Source organism: Heteronotia binoei, chromosome 12 (assembly GCF_032191835.1).
Source record: "Heteronotia binoei isolate CCM8104 ecotype False Entrance Well chromosome 12, APGP_CSIRO_Hbin_v1, whole genome shotgun sequence".
NCBI classification, from domain to species: Eukaryota; Metazoa; Chordata; class Lepidosauria; order Squamata; family Gekkonidae; genus Heteronotia; species Heteronotia binoei.
Window position 1 is genome coordinate 15401600 of NC_083234.1, and position 18046 is coordinate 15419645.

General features: G+C 49.8%; 1 protein-coding gene across 11 annotated transcripts in view; it reads left to right on the forward strand.

Moving 5' to 3' along the window:
- GRAMD1B (GRAM domain containing 1B) overlaps positions 1–8103 on the forward strand; it is a 339519-nt gene extending 331416 nt beyond the window's left edge. For all 11 annotated transcript variants that reach the window (XM_060251475.1, XM_060251468.1, XM_060251469.1 and 8 more), the window contains 3 exons: positions 1956–2063; positions 4869–4986; positions 7900–8103. In XM_060251475.1, the coding sequence (XP_060107458.1) occupies positions 1956–2063; positions 4869–4986; positions 7900–7989 (316 nt within the window). In that variant the 3' untranslated portion in view covers positions 7990–8103. The remainder of the gene's footprint in view (positions 1–1955; positions 2064–4868; positions 4987–7899) is intronic.
- The last annotated feature ends 9943 nt before the right edge of the window (positions 8104–18046 follow it).

Genomic DNA, 18046 nt, shown 5'->3' on the forward strand with positions numbered 1-18046 from the left:
TCCCCTCCTCCCCCCCTGCTATAATGCTAGGTCACCCTCTGCTTAAGGGCACACGTGCTCAGGGTGTTCTCTTTCTCTCAGCATGCTCCCTCCCCCCCCCCCCCCCCGATCTCTGTGTTCTGTGTCCTTCAGAAGACCTTGCCTGGCAGTTTCTCCTCTCCCAGCTCTGGTGTGCTTCTAACCTTCTCCTCCTCCATCTTTTCTCTCCCCTGCTTCACATTAGGATTTGTTTCAGGTACTGTCTCCTTTTATTACCTTCCTGCTCACCCATCCTTCTCTTTCCACCTCTCTCTCTCTCTTCATTCTTCTTGGTGGGTTTGTTCTTTAACACCATCTGTCTGAACGCCGCTCAGGTTCTTCTGGGCCTTCTCCTTGTCTGTTTGCTTTGTAGGCCTGAGCTGTCCTTTCCGCCTCGTTCTTTCTCTGCTCCTCCGACAAACCCTTTTTCTGCCTCCTTTGCTGTTGAGCTCAGATGAGGGTAGGCCTAGCTCCTTCTTCCACCACTCTATTGTTGTTGTTGTTGTTATTATTTCCCCCCCCCCATTCTTTTTTAAATTAAACTTTAAACAACAACAAGTGCAGTCAAATATTCACAAACTCTTAACCCTTTAAATTCCCCCTCCTCCCCAGACAAAAACCTATAACAACACATCTATACCATTATCCTAGGATCAGATTCTGGCAGGCAAAGTTCAAGAAGTAGATACAATATGATCTACATAAAGCTGCAAAATAGACTCCCTGCACAGAGAATACATATTGACGTGTTCAAAAGAGGCTCAGCTTATAGAATGCACGGAATGCGCAGGGGAACTAACTTTTCAGAAAAGGAGGGTGAGGGGAAAGGGGGAAAGAACGATGCCCTGAGTCTCAGAGCCGGAGTCTCCAGTCATTGACTCAGGGCATCGTTCTTCCAATGTTTTGCATGGGCCAATCTTCCCACTGTTAATTAGCGCAAATCTTTCCATTGAGATTTTATTTTGCGGCTTTCCCGGCCACCAACCTAGGAGAATGGCTTCAGGCACTCCTTCTCCCACTCTTCATGTTTTGAGATGCATACGCAGGCCTTTACAGCCTGTCTTGGGGCTAAGAAATGGCTGCAGGAGAAGGGAAGGGAGCACAGCATGCGTGCCAGGAGAGGGTAGGGGCCATGGCATATAGTGTACCCCCTAAAGCAGGGGTGGCCAATGGTAGCTCTCCAGGTTTTTTTTGCCTACAACTCCCATCCATGCTGGCTGGGGCTGATGGGAGTTGTAGGCAAAAACATCTAGAGAGCTACCATTGGCCACCCCTGTCCTAAAGGATTCAGGTGAAGCCCAGGACCATCCCTCCCTGCCACCTTCCCATTGTTCATTTTTGGCACAAACATGCGTGGGTGGTGACTTACTGCTTCCCAAAAGATGGAGCTTCTCTTACCCACTTGCTCTTCTTGGAGCTAAGGGCTTTCCCACAGTCCTCATTTTCCTTGCTTAAGTGCCTGTGTCTTCATGTTTGCTCCCTCTAGTGGTTGATTCAATATTACACCAGTTTATGTCTGGCATTAAAACCTGCTGTTTAAAGGGAGTTATGCCGGACATAAGCTGGTGTACTATCAAATTGACCACTAGAGGGAGCAAAATAGGACACCCCTCCCCCCCAAAAAAGAGACAGGGGCTAGCAAGTGATGAAAATGAGAATGTGGCAAAACCCTCAAGTATGGGTTTTTTGCGTAAATGACCAATTAGAGCTTTCTCTGCTGATGTTCATGCCCCTTCTTTGCCGGGGCACATTGAGTTGTGAAGGTACATGCTGAGCCATTCACATCTGGGCATGGCCAGCACGCCCAAAGACCTAGGACACTTGAGTTCACTTTGGCACATTGAAAAAGGACTCTTGAGAGTCTTCCCAGAGGAAGTCAGGAGCACAGCCCCAGCTGCCTGTCTTAAAGAAGTATTCTTTGTCTTTTGCTTCCCCAGTCTGGTGCTTTTGGTAATCCTCAACATGATGCTGTTCTACAAACTCTGGATGTTAGAATACACCACCCAGACTCTCACGGCATGGCAGGGCCTGCGATTGCACGAAAGGTAACAGCACCCGAGGGAGTAAGAATGGGGTCCCTTCTCACTGATGGCTAGACCTGTGCAGTTACATATGGGCTGTTTGGTTGAGGGGTGGGGGCAGTGGAGGAGTGATCAGGATGACCAGGGTGGCAAGTGGGCCCTGTGAGCCCCTGATGAAGTGGGCTCCCTTAAACAATAGACAATACGTTAAAAAATGTTAATGACCTTTTAGTAGGTCATTCATGTAGTAATGACCTTTTCAATGACCCTGAAAATATAATAGAAGTTCCAGTATTATTACTGTAATGCAACTAAATTTTATGTTGCATTTAGGGTTGCCAGCCTCCAGGTCGGGCCTGGGGAATCTCCCGCTTTTACAACTGATCTCCAGAGAGATCCAGCTCCTCTGGAGAAAACGCAACCTGTATTTACATTTAGTATCTAATGTATACTTCCAGTATTAAACGATATAGTTGTGGGTGAGCCCCCTATTTCTCCTGGCAACCAATATTTTTAGACCCAGTCTGCCGCTGGATTGGTGGGGGGGGGGGGAGAGAGAGAGGGACAGAATGCACTTACAAAAAAAAGGTTTGGCCTGGATGCCCTTTTCCACGTTGCTGCTGTCTAAATTGGAATTGTTTGCCCTGATATGATAGTGATACTGAAACTTTTATTAGGCATTTGTTGATAAGAATCCAGATAATGGGAAGTAGGGGGCAATGCAATTATATTATAAAAGGAAATGCCACTTAAAGCTATAAACATCTAAATTTAGTATAAACACAACGGTAGACTAAAAAAAGATCCTGTGAATCCTTCTTCTTGTCTAAGCTGATAAACCCACCCTACTCAGTTTGATTACTGCCTAACAGCAAACATAGGACAAGGACACGTTAATATTTGTTGAAACCTGCATACAAGTAGTAAAGGCATATTTGTTTAAAGTTTAAGCAGCACAGATCTTCCTTTCCAACTTTGCTGAGAATTCTCAGCCTCGGTTAGTGCCAATACTGAGGGAGGAGGGACTAAACTGGATGGGATAAGATGGGATGGGGTTGGAAGAGTGAAGCTGGAGAGGGAGGAACAGGTAAGACCAAAAATAAATAAATAAGGCAAGATAGAGGAGGGAAGGGTGTTTCAGAGAGGTGGGGAAGAAACAGAGGCTGCTGGGGGAAGACATGGGAAGGGGAAAAGGTGGTGAAGAGCGCCCTGATATAATTTGGGGCACCCAGATGTTTAAAAAGAATGAAGCCCCTCTTCCTTCTACGGTGCACCTTTTCCTGCCGCACTTACACCGCTGTGCCTGGCATTGCTTTGTTACTGGAGATCCTACCTGGAAACAAGAAACCACCACTTCTCTTTTAAAAATACGGCTGCCTAGATAGCCACAGTGGTCCAAAAGCGGCTCCACCTGGGTCATTTCAGGTCAGGACAATGGCACAGGGAGGAGTAGTCTTCCCCCTGCCCTGTTCCCTGCCACATGTACAGTGCTCGCAGTCAAAGAAAGGGCCCCCCTGAAGAGTAAGTGATGCATAAATCAGTTAATTGAGGCTAGATGGCCATCTGACAGCAATGAAGATCCTGTGAATTTCGGGGGAGGTGTTTGTGAGTTTCCTGCATTGTGCAGGGGGTTGGACTAGATGACCCTGGAGGTCGCTTCCAGCTCTCTGATTCTATGAAATCGCTGGGTACTCCAGACATAGAACTCCCAGTGGATATTTGGTTTGGACCAGTGAAAAGCTGGGAATGGACCATCTTAATGGGGCCACTCGATTTGTTGCGTTTCTCCTACACACACAGATGACTTCTCCAGCAGAGACGCATAACAGGTGCAAGGAACATCTGGCTGAGAGGTCACCCTTCGTTGCCAGCCATGCTGTGCTTTGTATGTTACAGCACATGCATGTTTTCCAGGTGACATGTGACCTGCATGTAGGCCACTCTGATATTAAGGTCTGCTAGTTACCAATCTTCAGGGCTTCTTTTGTAGCTCCTTTGCATATTAGGCCACAACCCCCTGATGTAGCCAATCCTCTCAGAGCTTACAGGGCTTTTCTTACAGGGCCTACTGCAAGCTCCAGGACTGGCTACATCTGGGGTGTGTGGCCTAATATAAGAACATAAGAGAAGCCATGTTGGATCAGGCTAATGGCCCATCCAGTCCAACACTCTGTGTCACACAGTGGCCAATATATGTGTGTGTGTATATACATATACACACACATATACATACATACACACACACACACACACACACACATATATTTACTGTGGCTAATAGCCACTGATGGACCTCTGCTCCATATTTTTATCCAATCCCCAAATATGCAAAGGAGTTCCTGCTACCAAAACAGCCTTGCCAACCTTTATGGTATTGAATTAGGGCTGCTGTGTTTTGTTTTCCTCCCTGTAGTGTAAGGCACAGGTAGAAAGAGGGTGGGCTGGGGTGGCCCTAGCAGAACTTCTAATTGGTCACGAGGGATTTGATTGGCTGGGCAGATTAAAATAATGTCATTTCAATTGCAGCTGCCACCCCAGTGCCGGTTTTATTCTCTCTCTCTCACTCCTCTTCCTCACTCTATTAAATCACTCCTCTTCTCCCAAGCACTCAAGATACCTCTGCGTGTGCGGCTTTGTCTCCTGTGGTGGCCATTTTGTGGTTGGCTCCGCCTCCTGCGGGAGACATTTTGTATTTGGACCCATTACCCTGTGTCAGAATTTCAAAAGCGCCCAACAGGCCTTAAAAAAGGACAAGGGACCCCCTCTTTTAAAGGATCCCAGCCACTAGCAGCTTTTTCAGAGCTCATCATTGCTTCTTTGTCTCCATAGGTTACCCCAGTCACAGACAGAATGGGCCCAGTTACTAGAGTCCCAGCAGAGGTATCATGACACGGAGCTTCAGAAGTGGCGGGAGATCATCAAGTCATCCGTGATGCTCCTAGATCAGGTGAGAACCATCGCCGGCACCTCCGGCCACCGTAGGCTTCCCAATCCCCAGGTCCCAGCAGGGGTTCCTCCGCTTTCGCAGGCTGCTTCCCGTCCCCAGTCAGCTGGCTGGCGGGGGGAAGCCCCGCCCCCAGAGGATCATGTGACTTTAGTCCTCCGGAGGCTTCAGTCTCCGCTTGGAAAGGCTTCCCCTTGGGATAGCGTGTCTGTGTTACTTTGGAGAAGTTGGCAGCAACTCGTGAGTAGAGAGGCCAATCCCTCGCTTCAGAGTTGCCAAAAACGGGGTGGAGGGGAGGGGGGAGGGAAATGTCTGCTGAGCACTCATTATTCCCTATGTGGAGATCGATTCTCATAGGGTATAATGGGGAATTGATCTGGAGGTTTTGGGGGCCTCTGGGGGAGCTGTTTTTTGAGGTAGAGGCACCAAATTTTCAGTATAGTATTTAGTGCCTTTCCCCAAAGTACCCCCCAAGTTTCAAAATGATTGGACTAGGGGGTCCAATTCTATGAGCCCCAAAGGAAGGTGTCCCTATCCTTCATTATTTCCTATGGAAGGAAAACATTTAAAAAGGTGTGCTGTCCCTTTCAATGTGATGGCCAGAACTCCCTGGAGTTCAATTATGCTTGTCACACCCTTGTTGCTGGCTCTGCCCAATGCCTCCTGGATCCACCCCCAAAGTCTCCTGGCTCCACCCCCAAAGTCCCCAGATATTTCTTGAATTGGACTTGGCAAACCTAGGCCACTGTAAGGACAGGGCTCGCGTTTGTAGTGCATAAGCCACTATTGAAGTCACACAGAGTGGATACACCAGGGCAGGCTGCAATAGTTGTGGCCACGGTTCCCTCTAAGCTGAGTTAGCGTGAGCTAGCTCACAGGTTTTTTTCTTGCATGAATCAGTTTATTGGTTAATAATTAAAATACATCAAATGCATAATAAAGCCAAAGTACAGCCCAAAATTAAAATAAAAAATTGCCCACTCTGTACGTGAATGGGGTGCATTACAAAATAAATAATAAATCAAACTGACTAAGCGGTTAAAACCATTTAAGCAGTAGGTTTCTTTGGATACATTTAGCCCTAGACAACTTAGCATACAACTGAAAATAAGAGGTATTCTTCGTGGGTTAATGAGCTCACAGATTTCTGACCTCCAGCTCACACATGTTTTTCTTAGCTCAGGAAGGATGACCCCAGAGCAAACTAATTTATGTAGTAACTCACCACTTCAATGCCAGTAGCTCACAAATGTAGAATTTTTGCTCGCAAGACTCTGCAGTGTAGAGGGAACATTGGTTGTGGTCTGCGACCTCACGGTCCCTTTTCGTCAGGCAGGGAAGAGAACTTCAGCCGGCCACCCTGGAAACCCAAAAGACACTTCGGAATGAAGAGGCGGGCAAAGGATGGTTTTCTGCTGAAGCTTAGCTGGCTGGCAGCCTGAGTAGCTGAGCTTCGCCTGGGCTGGTCAGAGCTTGGGAGCAGAGCAGGATCAGCTTAGCTGCCTTCTGTATGCAGAAGGGAGACCCTCCCCAGCCACCACCCACCCCTAAAACTGGGGTTGCTATGTGGAGGAAGGCAAATTTCTTAAGCTAACTCTGCTCATCTCTTGCCCAGAATGCTCCCTGGGTGGCTTCTCCATGAGTCCATGGGTGGGGTCTTCATGACTCAGTGGCATATTTTTCCTCCGTTGACAGCTGAGCATTCAGCAGAGATTTTCATCCTCTTCAGGAGGGTTAGAATCAGAGCCTTTTTGTTGTTGTTGTTGTTGCAGGAGCTCCTTTGCCTATCAGGCCACACACCCCTGAGGTAGCCAATCCTCCTGGAGCTTACAGTAGGCCCTGTAAGAAGAGCCCTGTAAGCTCTTGGAGGATTAGCTACATCGGGGTGTGTGTGGCCTAATATGCAAAGGAGCTCCTGCTATCAAAGAAAGCCCTGCTGTTACAATGTTGCGGGGGGGGGGGTTGTGGTGGGGAGCTATTTTAATGAAAACTGATTACCTCAAGTGTCTGGGTTATAACTTGGAAGTTTCCAATTGCATCGTTCCCCTTTGCCAGCGTGCCTCATCCTTTTGGGAGTCCCTTCATGGCAGCTTGTTTTCTGATCGCATGCTTTTGTATCGCCGGTCACCCATCCCTTTCTCTGCACGCCGCAGCTCAACTGCCGGCCCTGTCAATCAAACCCCCATAGCCCACTGCCCCAGTTTGCCACGCTGCTGTGAGGGGTGGGGTTTCAGGATGTTCGTGGGGCTCCCACGACTGCAGACACAGTTGCCTTTTCATCGGGGGAAGGAGGTGCTTTCATGCATCCCCCTGCCCCCCATGGCTTACAGAGGCCTGAATTGAATGGGGAGGTCTCGGCATGGTGACATTGCTTAAGAACATAAGAGAAGCCATGTTGGATCAGGCCAATGGCCCAGCCAGTCCAACACTCTGTGTCACATAAGAACATAAGAGAAGCCATGTTGGATCAGGCCAATGGTCCATCCAGTCCAACACTTTGTGTCACACAGTGGCCAAAAATCCAGGTGTCATCAGGAGGGTCCATCAGTGGGGCCAGGACACTAGAAGCCCTCCTACTGTTGCCCCTCCCAAGCACCAAGAATACAGAGCATCATTTGCCCCAGACAGAGAGTTCCAACAATACGCTGTGGCTAATAGTCACTGATGGACCTCCATATTCTTATCCAATTGCCTCTTGAAGCTGGCTATGCTTGTAGCCGCCATCACCTCCTGTGGCAGTGAACTGCATGTGTTAATCACCCTTTGGGTGAAGAAATACTTCCTTTTATCAGTTCCTTTTACCACTTCTGCAGCAAGCAAAAGCCGTGCAGGATTCTAGCTGCGGCCCTGTTTCTTTCTGTATTTCCTTCTCAGTCATTGCTTCCTTCCTCCCCCCTCCCCTACTTTGCCTTGCAGATGAAAGACTCGCTAATAAACCTTCAGAACGGCATCAGGTCTCGTGACTACCAGTCGGAGCCAGACGAGCAGCGGAAACGGTTCCACTAGCAGGCGGGGAACGCAAGTGGCCAGAGGACTGTGTGCAATATGTATACATAGAATATATATGTATATATGTATATGTATACACATACAGAATATAAATATATACATACATACATATATATATAATATACAGATTTTAAAAAGAGGAAAAAAAAAACGCCGTATGTACTGAGGAGAGAGAGAGAGTGGTGCAGATTGACCTCCAGCGCTGGATGAAATGGAGCGTCCCTGGGGCAGGGGTAGGATGTTGCAGGGCGGTGCCCGACTGGCACTGAGGCAACAGTGCTGTGCCATCCTGGCCCCCCCCCCCACAACTCTCTTGGTGTTTTCCGGGCTGTCTGTCTGTCCATCAGTCTGTCTCTTTCAGTTTTCATTCCTAAAGGGAAGACTTAGAGGGAGTGAAACCGCACCTCGAGCTGAAAGTTAACAAACCTGTGCTCGGGCCTTCAGGACTGCATGCTGAGAGGGCGATGGGGTAGTCTCTGACTTTCGGCTCCTCCGCGGGCTCCGAGTCGGCAGGTCCTGCGGGTGCGGCTCCACGTTAACTGTGAACCAGCATTCATTTCACTGCGTCCTTTGACAGGGTTGTGTTTTCCTCCCCTACTTAGCTTGGGGTGCGTTTCTCCCGTCCTCTCTGCGACTTCAGCTAAGGGCCCCGGCAAGCTTCCGTGTCATTCCTTGTACCTTGGAATGAGTTTGTTTGATGCAAAAAGGTGGGGGAGTTGCTTGGGACGGGGAGACCCGTATGCTCAGTTCCGTCTTTGGTACTAACTCTCTTCACGTGAGAGGAGTCAAAGGCGAACGTACTCTCCCTTTGTTGTCCTCTTCGGGTGTTGGAGATTCTCAGATTGGGTGTTGAGATTCTCTGATGGGTGTTGGAGATTCTCTGATTGTAGTGTGCTCACATCTTCACCCCCCCCCCCCCATCTGTCCTGTAGAACTGCTGCTTCGCTGAAAGGGCTATACGTACATATATCCGTCTACCCTTACTGGAGGTTGGGGGAGGGGGGGAATTCCAAAGTCGAGAATCACGTTGACAAGGGCACCCCTGGTCGATTGATTATAATACATTTCCAAATCTTCCTCTGCCAAAAACTGAGTGAATTGTAGCTTCAATCCACCTCCCCCTGTAACTGAACTTCCCGGTCCCGATTCGTGAGGGTTTTGTGTATGGAGTTCTGGGTTTATCCCCCCTGTGCACTGCCTACATCCAAGCAAAAAAATCCCAAAATGTGTGATGGGGAAAAAAACCAAACAAGAAGCATATTAAATGAGGGAACATTCTGTTGCCCTAAAGCAGATGAACTGATCTGCAAGGAGAACCCAGCTGCCTTCCAGCATCGACTCTGTCCCTCAGAGAGGTTAGAAGGAGGCAGGACTTTTTTTTTGTAGCAGGAACTCCTTTGCATATTAGGCCACTCCCCCCTGATGTAGCCAATCCCCCAAGAGCTTACAGGGCTCTTAGTACGGGGGCTACTGTAAGCTCTTGGAGAATTGACTACATCAGGGGGGAGTGGCCTAATATGCAAAGGAGTTCCTGCTACAAAAAAAGCCCTGGAAGGCAGAAGAGCAGCAGGCAGGTGTTTTTCTGCGGGTATTGTGGGGGGGTGAGGTCTGTCAGACAGACTAGCAGTTCTCTCTATAGAGGCCTCCTTTGAACTTTTGGTGGCCCTTTCTAGCATATTTGATGACTTTGACAGCAGCTCTGGGTCATCTCGCGCAGATGCAGGGAGGATGGAGTCAGTGGCGTTGGAACGGCCCATGGGCTACAGAAACCATGAAAAATGCAAACTTTCCAAAAACGTTGCGGACCATGTTTCCTCCCCCCCCCCCGCTTCCCTTGGGGAACCTCAGATTGGCGAAAGTCAAACCTTTCCCCTCCTGTTCTTGCTATTTTTAACGGCGATGATCCGAGTGGACCAAGATTCTAATCCTTTAGCAAAAGAGAAGGCGGGGGTTCCTTTTTAGAGGACGACAGACGTGTGCGAGCAGCAAGGTCTACGACAGGCATCGGCTCTCTCTTCCCTGGCAGTCTGACAGTCCAAGGACGCCATCACAACCAGAAAGGGCACCTTTCCTATTTCGGTGAACAGTGCTGGTTGCTGCACCCTTCCCTCCCCCCCTCCAATTGCTGAATCGACTGGAAGCAAACTACATTACATGGGGCCGCTTTGGATGCGATGCATCCATTTCTCACGGTCGAGAAAGGAAGTCATGAAGCTGAGCAAGAAGTCCTTCGGGAAGGACTGAGTCACAGACGCACAGCACCTTTCCGGATTGAAGCTCCACACCATCCCTTAGTACCAAACAGTTCTATCTGCTTGCAGGGTGCACAAGGCACCCAAGATTGAAGGGTAGGGATTGAGAAAGAGGGACCATCCCCTCCTTTAACTGGTTTGGCACAAGGGCTGCAGCCTGGATGGAAAGTGTTGTCAATGGACAACCAGGCTCATAGCTAACCAGGGGCCCAAGGGGCCTGGCCCCCAGGCAGGGTTTCTTTTTTGAGGGACCTCACCCCCCAGACTGCCTCTTTCCCTCCTGCATGATTTAAATTGCATGGGAGGGTCACCCAGGGGCAGCCGCTGCCCCTCCCATGCCATTTAAAGGGTCCATAAATCAGCTGACCAGTGGTGTCCAGATAATGCAGGGGGAATAGCAGGAGCAGTCCGCAGCCTCCTGCATGATTTAAAGGGTCCCCTCCCCCACGGCCCCCTCCCCTCGTGGTTCCTAGCTACGGGGCTCCAGACAACACCTTTGGGCTCTTTTTACTGGGCCCACGGCGGATACCCAGGTCAGTGCCAGAGGTCTCTTCCTTGTTGTGGGCACATACTGAGCTCCCAGGCTTGCACTTAGCTTTTGGGGGAAAGAGTCATTCCTTCTGTGTGCAGGTAGCAAATGTCATTTATTCATCCCTCTAACCAAGAAGCAAGGAAGGTTTCTCTCAGAGCTGGGGGAGGGGAAAATCCCCCCCCCCCTTCAGAACCAGCTGGCTGGCAAAAGGCAGCATTTCCTGAGCAGCACTTGAAGGGGTTCGGTGACCCACACTGTGAATACCTGGGCTGGTGATGCTGGGACACGGGTTGGAGGGATGATGACGGAGCAGATAGAAGCCATGAGCAAGAGACGTTCAGGAGCCCCCCCCCCCGGGTGTTTGGGGGCGGGTAGAAGTTATTTATATAATTATTTATATAAGTATTTATATAGAAATGCATTTCTACGATGCTGCCGATTAACTGGCAGCCTGTAGGAATCCTGCGGCCGGCTGTTCGTGGCGGCTCCAAGAAGATCTCCTAGCTTCGTGAAGATGAAAGGTGGCCTCCCTGTCCCATCGTTTTGGAGGGGATCGCGGAGCCTTCCTGCAAGGGTTCCTCGTTCAGAGCGCGCATCGAGGCAGAAGCAGTGAGTTGGAGGCAGAGACGAGAGGGAGGCGCCAAGGCAGGGTTAAGAAAGACAGCCGAGAAAAGCAGTCTCTTTTCCTCCCTGGCCAGGTCAGCAAGAATCCCTTGCAGCGGTTTGCAGGACAAACTGCACCCCCCCCCCAAAAAAAAGGCGTTCTGCTCCCCTGACGTTCATATATCATTGGAACGGTTCGGGACAAAAACCTGGTTCTTCGTCAGCCCCGGTACGGGCTAGAAGCCCCATTCACTTTTTAATAGAAGGATCTCACCCGGATGTCTAAAAGAATATACATTTTGCTCCTTCTGTTGTCGAAAGGAACGGCGTTGCCTTTGTCGGGGGAAGGGATTGCTTCTTTGCGTGCCCTGGATAAACCGTGTGTTTGGGTGCAAGTCAAAGAGGGAAAGCCCCCCTGAGTTTCTGTGAAGCCTAGGTGTATCTAATTCTCCCCCTCCCCCTCTCAGGGCTGTGCCAAGAGGTTCAATGCAGGAACAGGCAAGCAGATGGCTTAGGAATTTCAAGTGGGTGGAAGCGTATTCGTATCTTCCTCTGAATTGCATCCAGCCAGGGGTGGCACTGGGGTTTCTGCCATCCCAGGCTGCCCCCATGCCTGCAAACCCATGGGGGTCGGAGTGAGTCTGTGCTGCCTCTTCTGTTTGCCTGGGTCCCGGGCGGGCGAAAGGAGTGGCAGGGCCACTCTGCCTCACTCTGAGGCTGTCTCCCCTGCCAGAGGAGGCAGCATTGGAGCAAGGCCGCTCTCCTCCAAGTCTGGCTAGGAAGCTGGGCTCGGGGGAGAGCACACGCTGTCCCGCTGCTCTCATCTCCCTGAGTCTTCAACCTGGGAAGCCAAGAGTGGTGGAGCAGTGGGAAGGGGGTGCCCAACGGCGCCCTGTAGGTGAGGTGGGGCCAGAGGCAGCTGCCTACTTCACCTACTTCTACATGCATCCACTCCACCTATGAGCGTCTTTAGGGTGAGCCCTTGCATTCTGATACAGTATATATGATAGTAGTAGTGGTGGTTTACAAATAAACCTGGGGCTAATAAAAACCTGGGGTCAAAAATAATCCAACACCCACCACTAGGCAATTATGAAATTATCCCCTACTAGTGGTCGCCCTTTCAGAATGCAAGGGAAATAATCAAACACCCACCACTAGGCAATTATGAAATTATGCCATCGCGCAGTACTCCGTTCAGCCCAAAGTCTTGTCATACGAAGACCCCAGGTTTTTATTAACATTGTTGTTATAATGGGAATCAAGCTTCCATCTTTCATCCGGGTGAGAGATGGAAGCTTGATTCTCATAATAATAATAATAATAATAATAATAATAATAATAATAATAATAATAATAATAATTCTTTGACGATAGAACATAAAGTGGATCCTATATTAAAGGATTGTGAATTAAGTACCAGACATAATTTACACGCATTGTGAAACAATTGTAAAACCACAAGTGACGTCCAGTTGTACTTAACATGAGCCCATATCACTGTAGAAGGTTCTACAGAATCGAAACGGAGCTGATAAAAACCTGGGGTCTTCGTATGACAAGACTTTGGGCTGAACGGAGTACTGCGTGATTGCATAATTTCATAATTGCCTAGCGGTGGGTGCTTGATTATTTCCCTTGCATTCTGAAAGATTTGGGCCATCCCTCTGGGTGAATTCTGGCAATCCCTCCGGGTGTTTTTAGCTGGTGCATGACGAGAGAAGGGTGTGAAGGGGCAGGCAGGTGTACTTGTACTTGGATTTCCCCCAGCGAACAATTCCCCGAAGGAAGGGGATTCCACTTGAAAGGCTCTTGCTGGATTTTTTTAACCCTCAGTTTCATTCGCATACCCCGAAACTCCCTTGTGGATGTACGGATTTCATCTCCGCTGCATGATTTTCATTACAACCGCACCACAAGCCAGCAAATGTGCTCTCTGTGGCGTTCGGGGCTTCAATCAGATTAAATAATTCCTAATGGGCTTTGTGGGCCTCTCGGTTTTATAACTGACTGCTGGCTTCACGGAGAAGAATTTTTCAGCTTAAAAAAATTTTTTTTTGTTCTAGTTTCGGCAGTGCTAGTAGGGGACACCCTGGCTGCGACATGATCCGGGCGATTCCGGACTGTTCCGCAAGAGGGACTCGGTCTCCAGTTCTGTTCCTGGGTTTTCCCCCACCTGCTCAATCTCACCCCTCATTCTCAGGCATCCGCTTCGTGCTTTTCCGAAGCAGAGGTGGAACTATTTTTGTGCCAATAACACCTACCCCTTCGCCCCCTACTCCATGTGCACATCCGCCAAAACTGGAGTGTTAACTCACCTCCCCACCCCGGTCTTGCTGAGATGCAGCAACACTCCTTTCCTTGTGGAGAGAAGGTGCTGATTAGCTGCTTGCGCTAGAACACAGTTGTCCACTCCCCCTCCCCAGAGGCAAAGCCTGATAGCTTCTTACCTTTTCTATGCATTCCGCCATTCCTCCCTCCACCGCCTCTCTGCCTAGATGTGGTACAATCAACCCCCCTTTCCTTTTGGATCCCGCTGATGTGGTGCTACCCCGTGTTTCTCTTTCCCTCTTTCCTTCCCCTGGGGTGTGTTCTGAAACGAACGTGTCGTCTTGCTCGTGAGGAAAAGAGGGAAGCTAGACTCTCCCTTCCTTCCTTCCTTTCTCCGGAAGGAACTCCGTTTGCACATGGCTCCGAGGGGTCTTCTCTCTGGCCATTTTTTTAATTACCTCACTTATTATTATTATTATTTTGGACAGTTTTGTTGCTAAAGGTTTGAAGGACTGGCTTCCCAACCTGAGCTCTTTGCATTCAATTTTGGGGTGGCATAGAAAACAAGCGAGCCGCACGGGTGATTCCCTCTGTTTTTCGAACTCCCCTTTGCAGTGTGTGAGTCCCTGAGCGTCTGACTTCTGTGGTTGACTCCCTAATCGAGCAGCAGCGGGGAGGGGAGAGGCAGTCGCCCTGAGATCGTCCCTGTTTTTGTTGGCAAGAATGACTTTGGCAGTCCCCTCTCTTCTCCCCCCTCCCCCCCTTCAGCATGAAGATCTAGGCCTAGACCCTGACAAAGGTTATTCCCGTAATGAAGATTTCCCCCACTACATTTCAACAGTTTAAATGAAGGAGTAACCTGAGCCGTACCCTCCTTTGCCTCCCCTCCAGAAAGCTCGCACCACCCTTTCTCCACTTCTTATGGGATTTTGGGTAGCGGGTGTCTTGCTGGCCTTTTGACTTACAGGGGGCGGCCCAGGAGAGCCCCAGGTGAGCGAGGCCTGCTTGGGTTGGCTGGATCTCTAGCCATCCCAAGCAGACCTCGCTCATCCGGGGCTCTCCTTTCTTGCGTCAGGTTGCAAGACAGACATGACAACAGTTTAAATGAAGGAGTTTTTTTGGTGGGGGAGATAAAGGACGTAGAGGAGAAACTGAGCCGTACCCTCCTTTGCCTCCCTTCCAGAATGTTGCTTGCCACTGGGAGGGTTTGTGGCAGTAAGGGAAAAAAACACACAGTGGAGCTGGGCCACATGCGGAAGGAATCCCGGTTGTGTCTGTAGGAGATGTGTCTGGCTGTCCGCGTGTCTGATTCTGTAACTATAATAACCTTTGCGCTGTGCGCAAGGTCCAATACAGATTGATTTTAAAAATTAAAAACAACCACCACAAAACACACAAACTTGACTGCTAGAACCTAGGAGTTACAAAGGCTACAAAGCCAAAATCTTAATGTAAAGTAGCTAGGGGGGAAAAAAACGGAGTAAAAGTATGAATAAAAATATAATGAACCAAATAACAGCGTCATGTTGATTCTTTTGCTTTTTATTGGCTTGTTTTATCCCAAGTCTGCTGCGACTGTTCCAAACATTGGGAACAATAAGAACAGAAGAAGAGCCCTACTAGATCAGATCAGTGGCCCGTCTAGGCCAGCATCCTGTCTCACACAGGGGCCTCAACTGGTCCCTCTGGAGTGCCAACAACAGGGCATAGAGGCAAAGATCTACATAAGAACCCTATCAGGCCAGTGGTCCATCTAGTCCAGCATCCTGTCTCACACGGGGGCTCAACCAGTCCCTCTGGAGGACCAACAGCAGGGCATAGAGGCCAAGATCTACATAAGAACCCTATCAGGCCAGTGGTCCATCTAGTCCAGCATCCTGTCTCACACGGGGCCTCAACCAGTCCCTCTGGAGGGCCAACAACAGGGCATGGAGGCCAAGATCTACATAAGAACCCTATCAGGCCAGTGGTCCATCTAGTCCAGCATCCTGTCTCACACAGGGGCCTCAACTGGTCCCTCTGGAGGGCCAACAACAGGGCATAGAGGCAAAGATCTACATAAGAACCCTATCAGGCCAGTGGTCCATCTAGTCCAGCATCCTGTCTCACACGGGCCTCAACCAGTCCATCTGGAGTGCCAACAACAGGGCATGGAGGCCAAGATCTACATAAGAACCCTATCAGGCCAGTGGTCCATCTAGTCCAGCATCCTGTCTCACACAGGGGCTTCAATCAGTCCCTTTGGAGGGCCAACAACAGGACTCAGAGGCCAAGACCTTCCTAAGAACCCTGTCAGGCCAGTGGTCCTTCTAGTCCAGCATCCTGTCTCACACAATGGCCAACCAATTCCTTGGGAGATCCAACAGAGGCCGAGGCCTTTCTCTGACATTGATGGTGGCTCAGAGGTAAAGCATCTGCTTGCTAAGCGGAAGGTCCCAGGTTCAATCCCCGGCAACTCAAACTAAAAAGGGTCCAGGCAAATAGGTGTGAAAAACCTCAGCTTGAGACCCTGGAGAGCCACTGCCAGTCTGAGTAGACAATACTGACTTTGATGAACCAAGGGTCTGATTCAGTAGAAGGCAGCTTCGTATGTTCATATGACCTTGCCTCCTCACACTGGTATTCAGAGGTCAGCTTCCTCTGAGTCTGGAGGTTCTCTTTAGTCTCCTTGACTAGGAGCCATTGGTAGACCTGTTCTCCATCCATCTTTTGAACCCCCTTTTAAAGCTGCCTATGCCCAGGGCCGTTGCTGCCCTTCTGGAGGTCAACCCCAGAATATACCATCTGCCTTTGGGAGGAACACTTTGGACAAGCTCCCTCACCCCATCTCTCATGTGTCTCCCCCCCGGGGAGGTTGTGTTGGCCATCTGAAATCCCTCCTGAACTATTCGAGTAGAAGACAGAAACGACAACAAGTATTTTTTCTCCCTTGTGTTCGTTTAGTGACCAGAGCAGGTCAGCTGCCAAATGTGGTGAGGGGTTTGTCTGTTCCACAGCTCCTTTCAGAGACCACACTAAATCCATGCAGCGGGGAGGAATATTAACAAATGAGTTTATTTCATATGAAGAAGGCAGAAGGTAGACAAGGGAAGGTCATGTAAGGTCAGGCCTTGGATTCAGCAGGAGCTCACCGGAGCACAGCTCCTGAACCTTTCTGAGGGTTCCCCCTCTTCCTCCCCACTTACCTTGTCCATTGAACAGTAGGTACAGCTGCATAACAATCCCTGGATTAGGAGAGCGGGCAGCCAGCCAGCCACCAGGCGATTTGTCACAACCCCAGCAGCCCTCATTAACCCCTGGAGAAGCCCTCACCACCCTTTCTCCACTACTTATGGGATTTTGGGCAGCGGGTGGCTTGCTGGCCTTTTGACTTACAGGGGGCGGCCCAGGAGAGCCCCAGGCGAGTGAGGCCTGCTTGGGCTGGCTGGATCTCTAGTCATCCCAAGCAGACCTTGCTCACCCAGGGCTCTCCTTTCTTGCATCAGGTTGCTTTTGGCTGGGGGTGGTGGTGGTGGCATATGCTTACGAGTTATGCTAATGAGCTCCACCACCTATTTTTCTACAAGACGACCCCTGTGTAAGATGAAGTGAGGAATTGCTTTCCAAACCAAGAAATAATCTTTAGAGGTGAGGGTAATCCTGCATTTGTGCCACAGATAAAAGGTAAAGGTAGTTCCCTGTGCAAGCACCAGTCGTTTCTGACTCTGGGGTGACATCGCTTTCCAACGTTTTCATGGCAGACTTTTTACGGGGTGGTTTGCCATTGCCTTCCCCAGTCATCTACACTCCACCCCCCCCCCCCCCCAGCAAGCTGGGCAGTCATTTTACCGACCTCGAAAGGATGGAAGGCTGAGTCAACCTTGAGCCTCTGTGACTACCTGAATCCAAAAATAGAGCATATTTAATGCGAATGAATGTGAGGCCTAAATTTCACCTCTGTTGCTGGTCAGAGTGTGAATCCCATCTCATAAGACACGAGTTAAGAAGAGGGGCCTTACATCCCTTTAAGTTCAAAGGTTAGCTCACCCCCCTCCCCCTGCTACAAAAGAGATATGAAGGGCCTGCTTCCCCCAAAAAGGCAAGGATGCTAAGGAAATTTAAAGGCAGTAGAAACAGAAGAGGGCAGGAAGGGTTGCCTCAGTGCTTAGTTCTCGTGGCCCTTTTTTACACACCCAGGGAAATGCTGTTTGCCACTTTGGGGTCAGGCAGCAGTTTTTCTCCAGGCCTGTTTGGCAGGGGATCACGGAGGTTTTTGCCGTTTTCTGAGCATGGAGCAGGGGTCACTGGGGGTAGGTGGGGAGAGGTTATTGGTGAGTCCCCTGCATTGGGCAGGGGGTTGGACTAGATGACCCTGGAGGTCCCTCCCGCGTCTGTGATTCTAAGACCAACCGACATG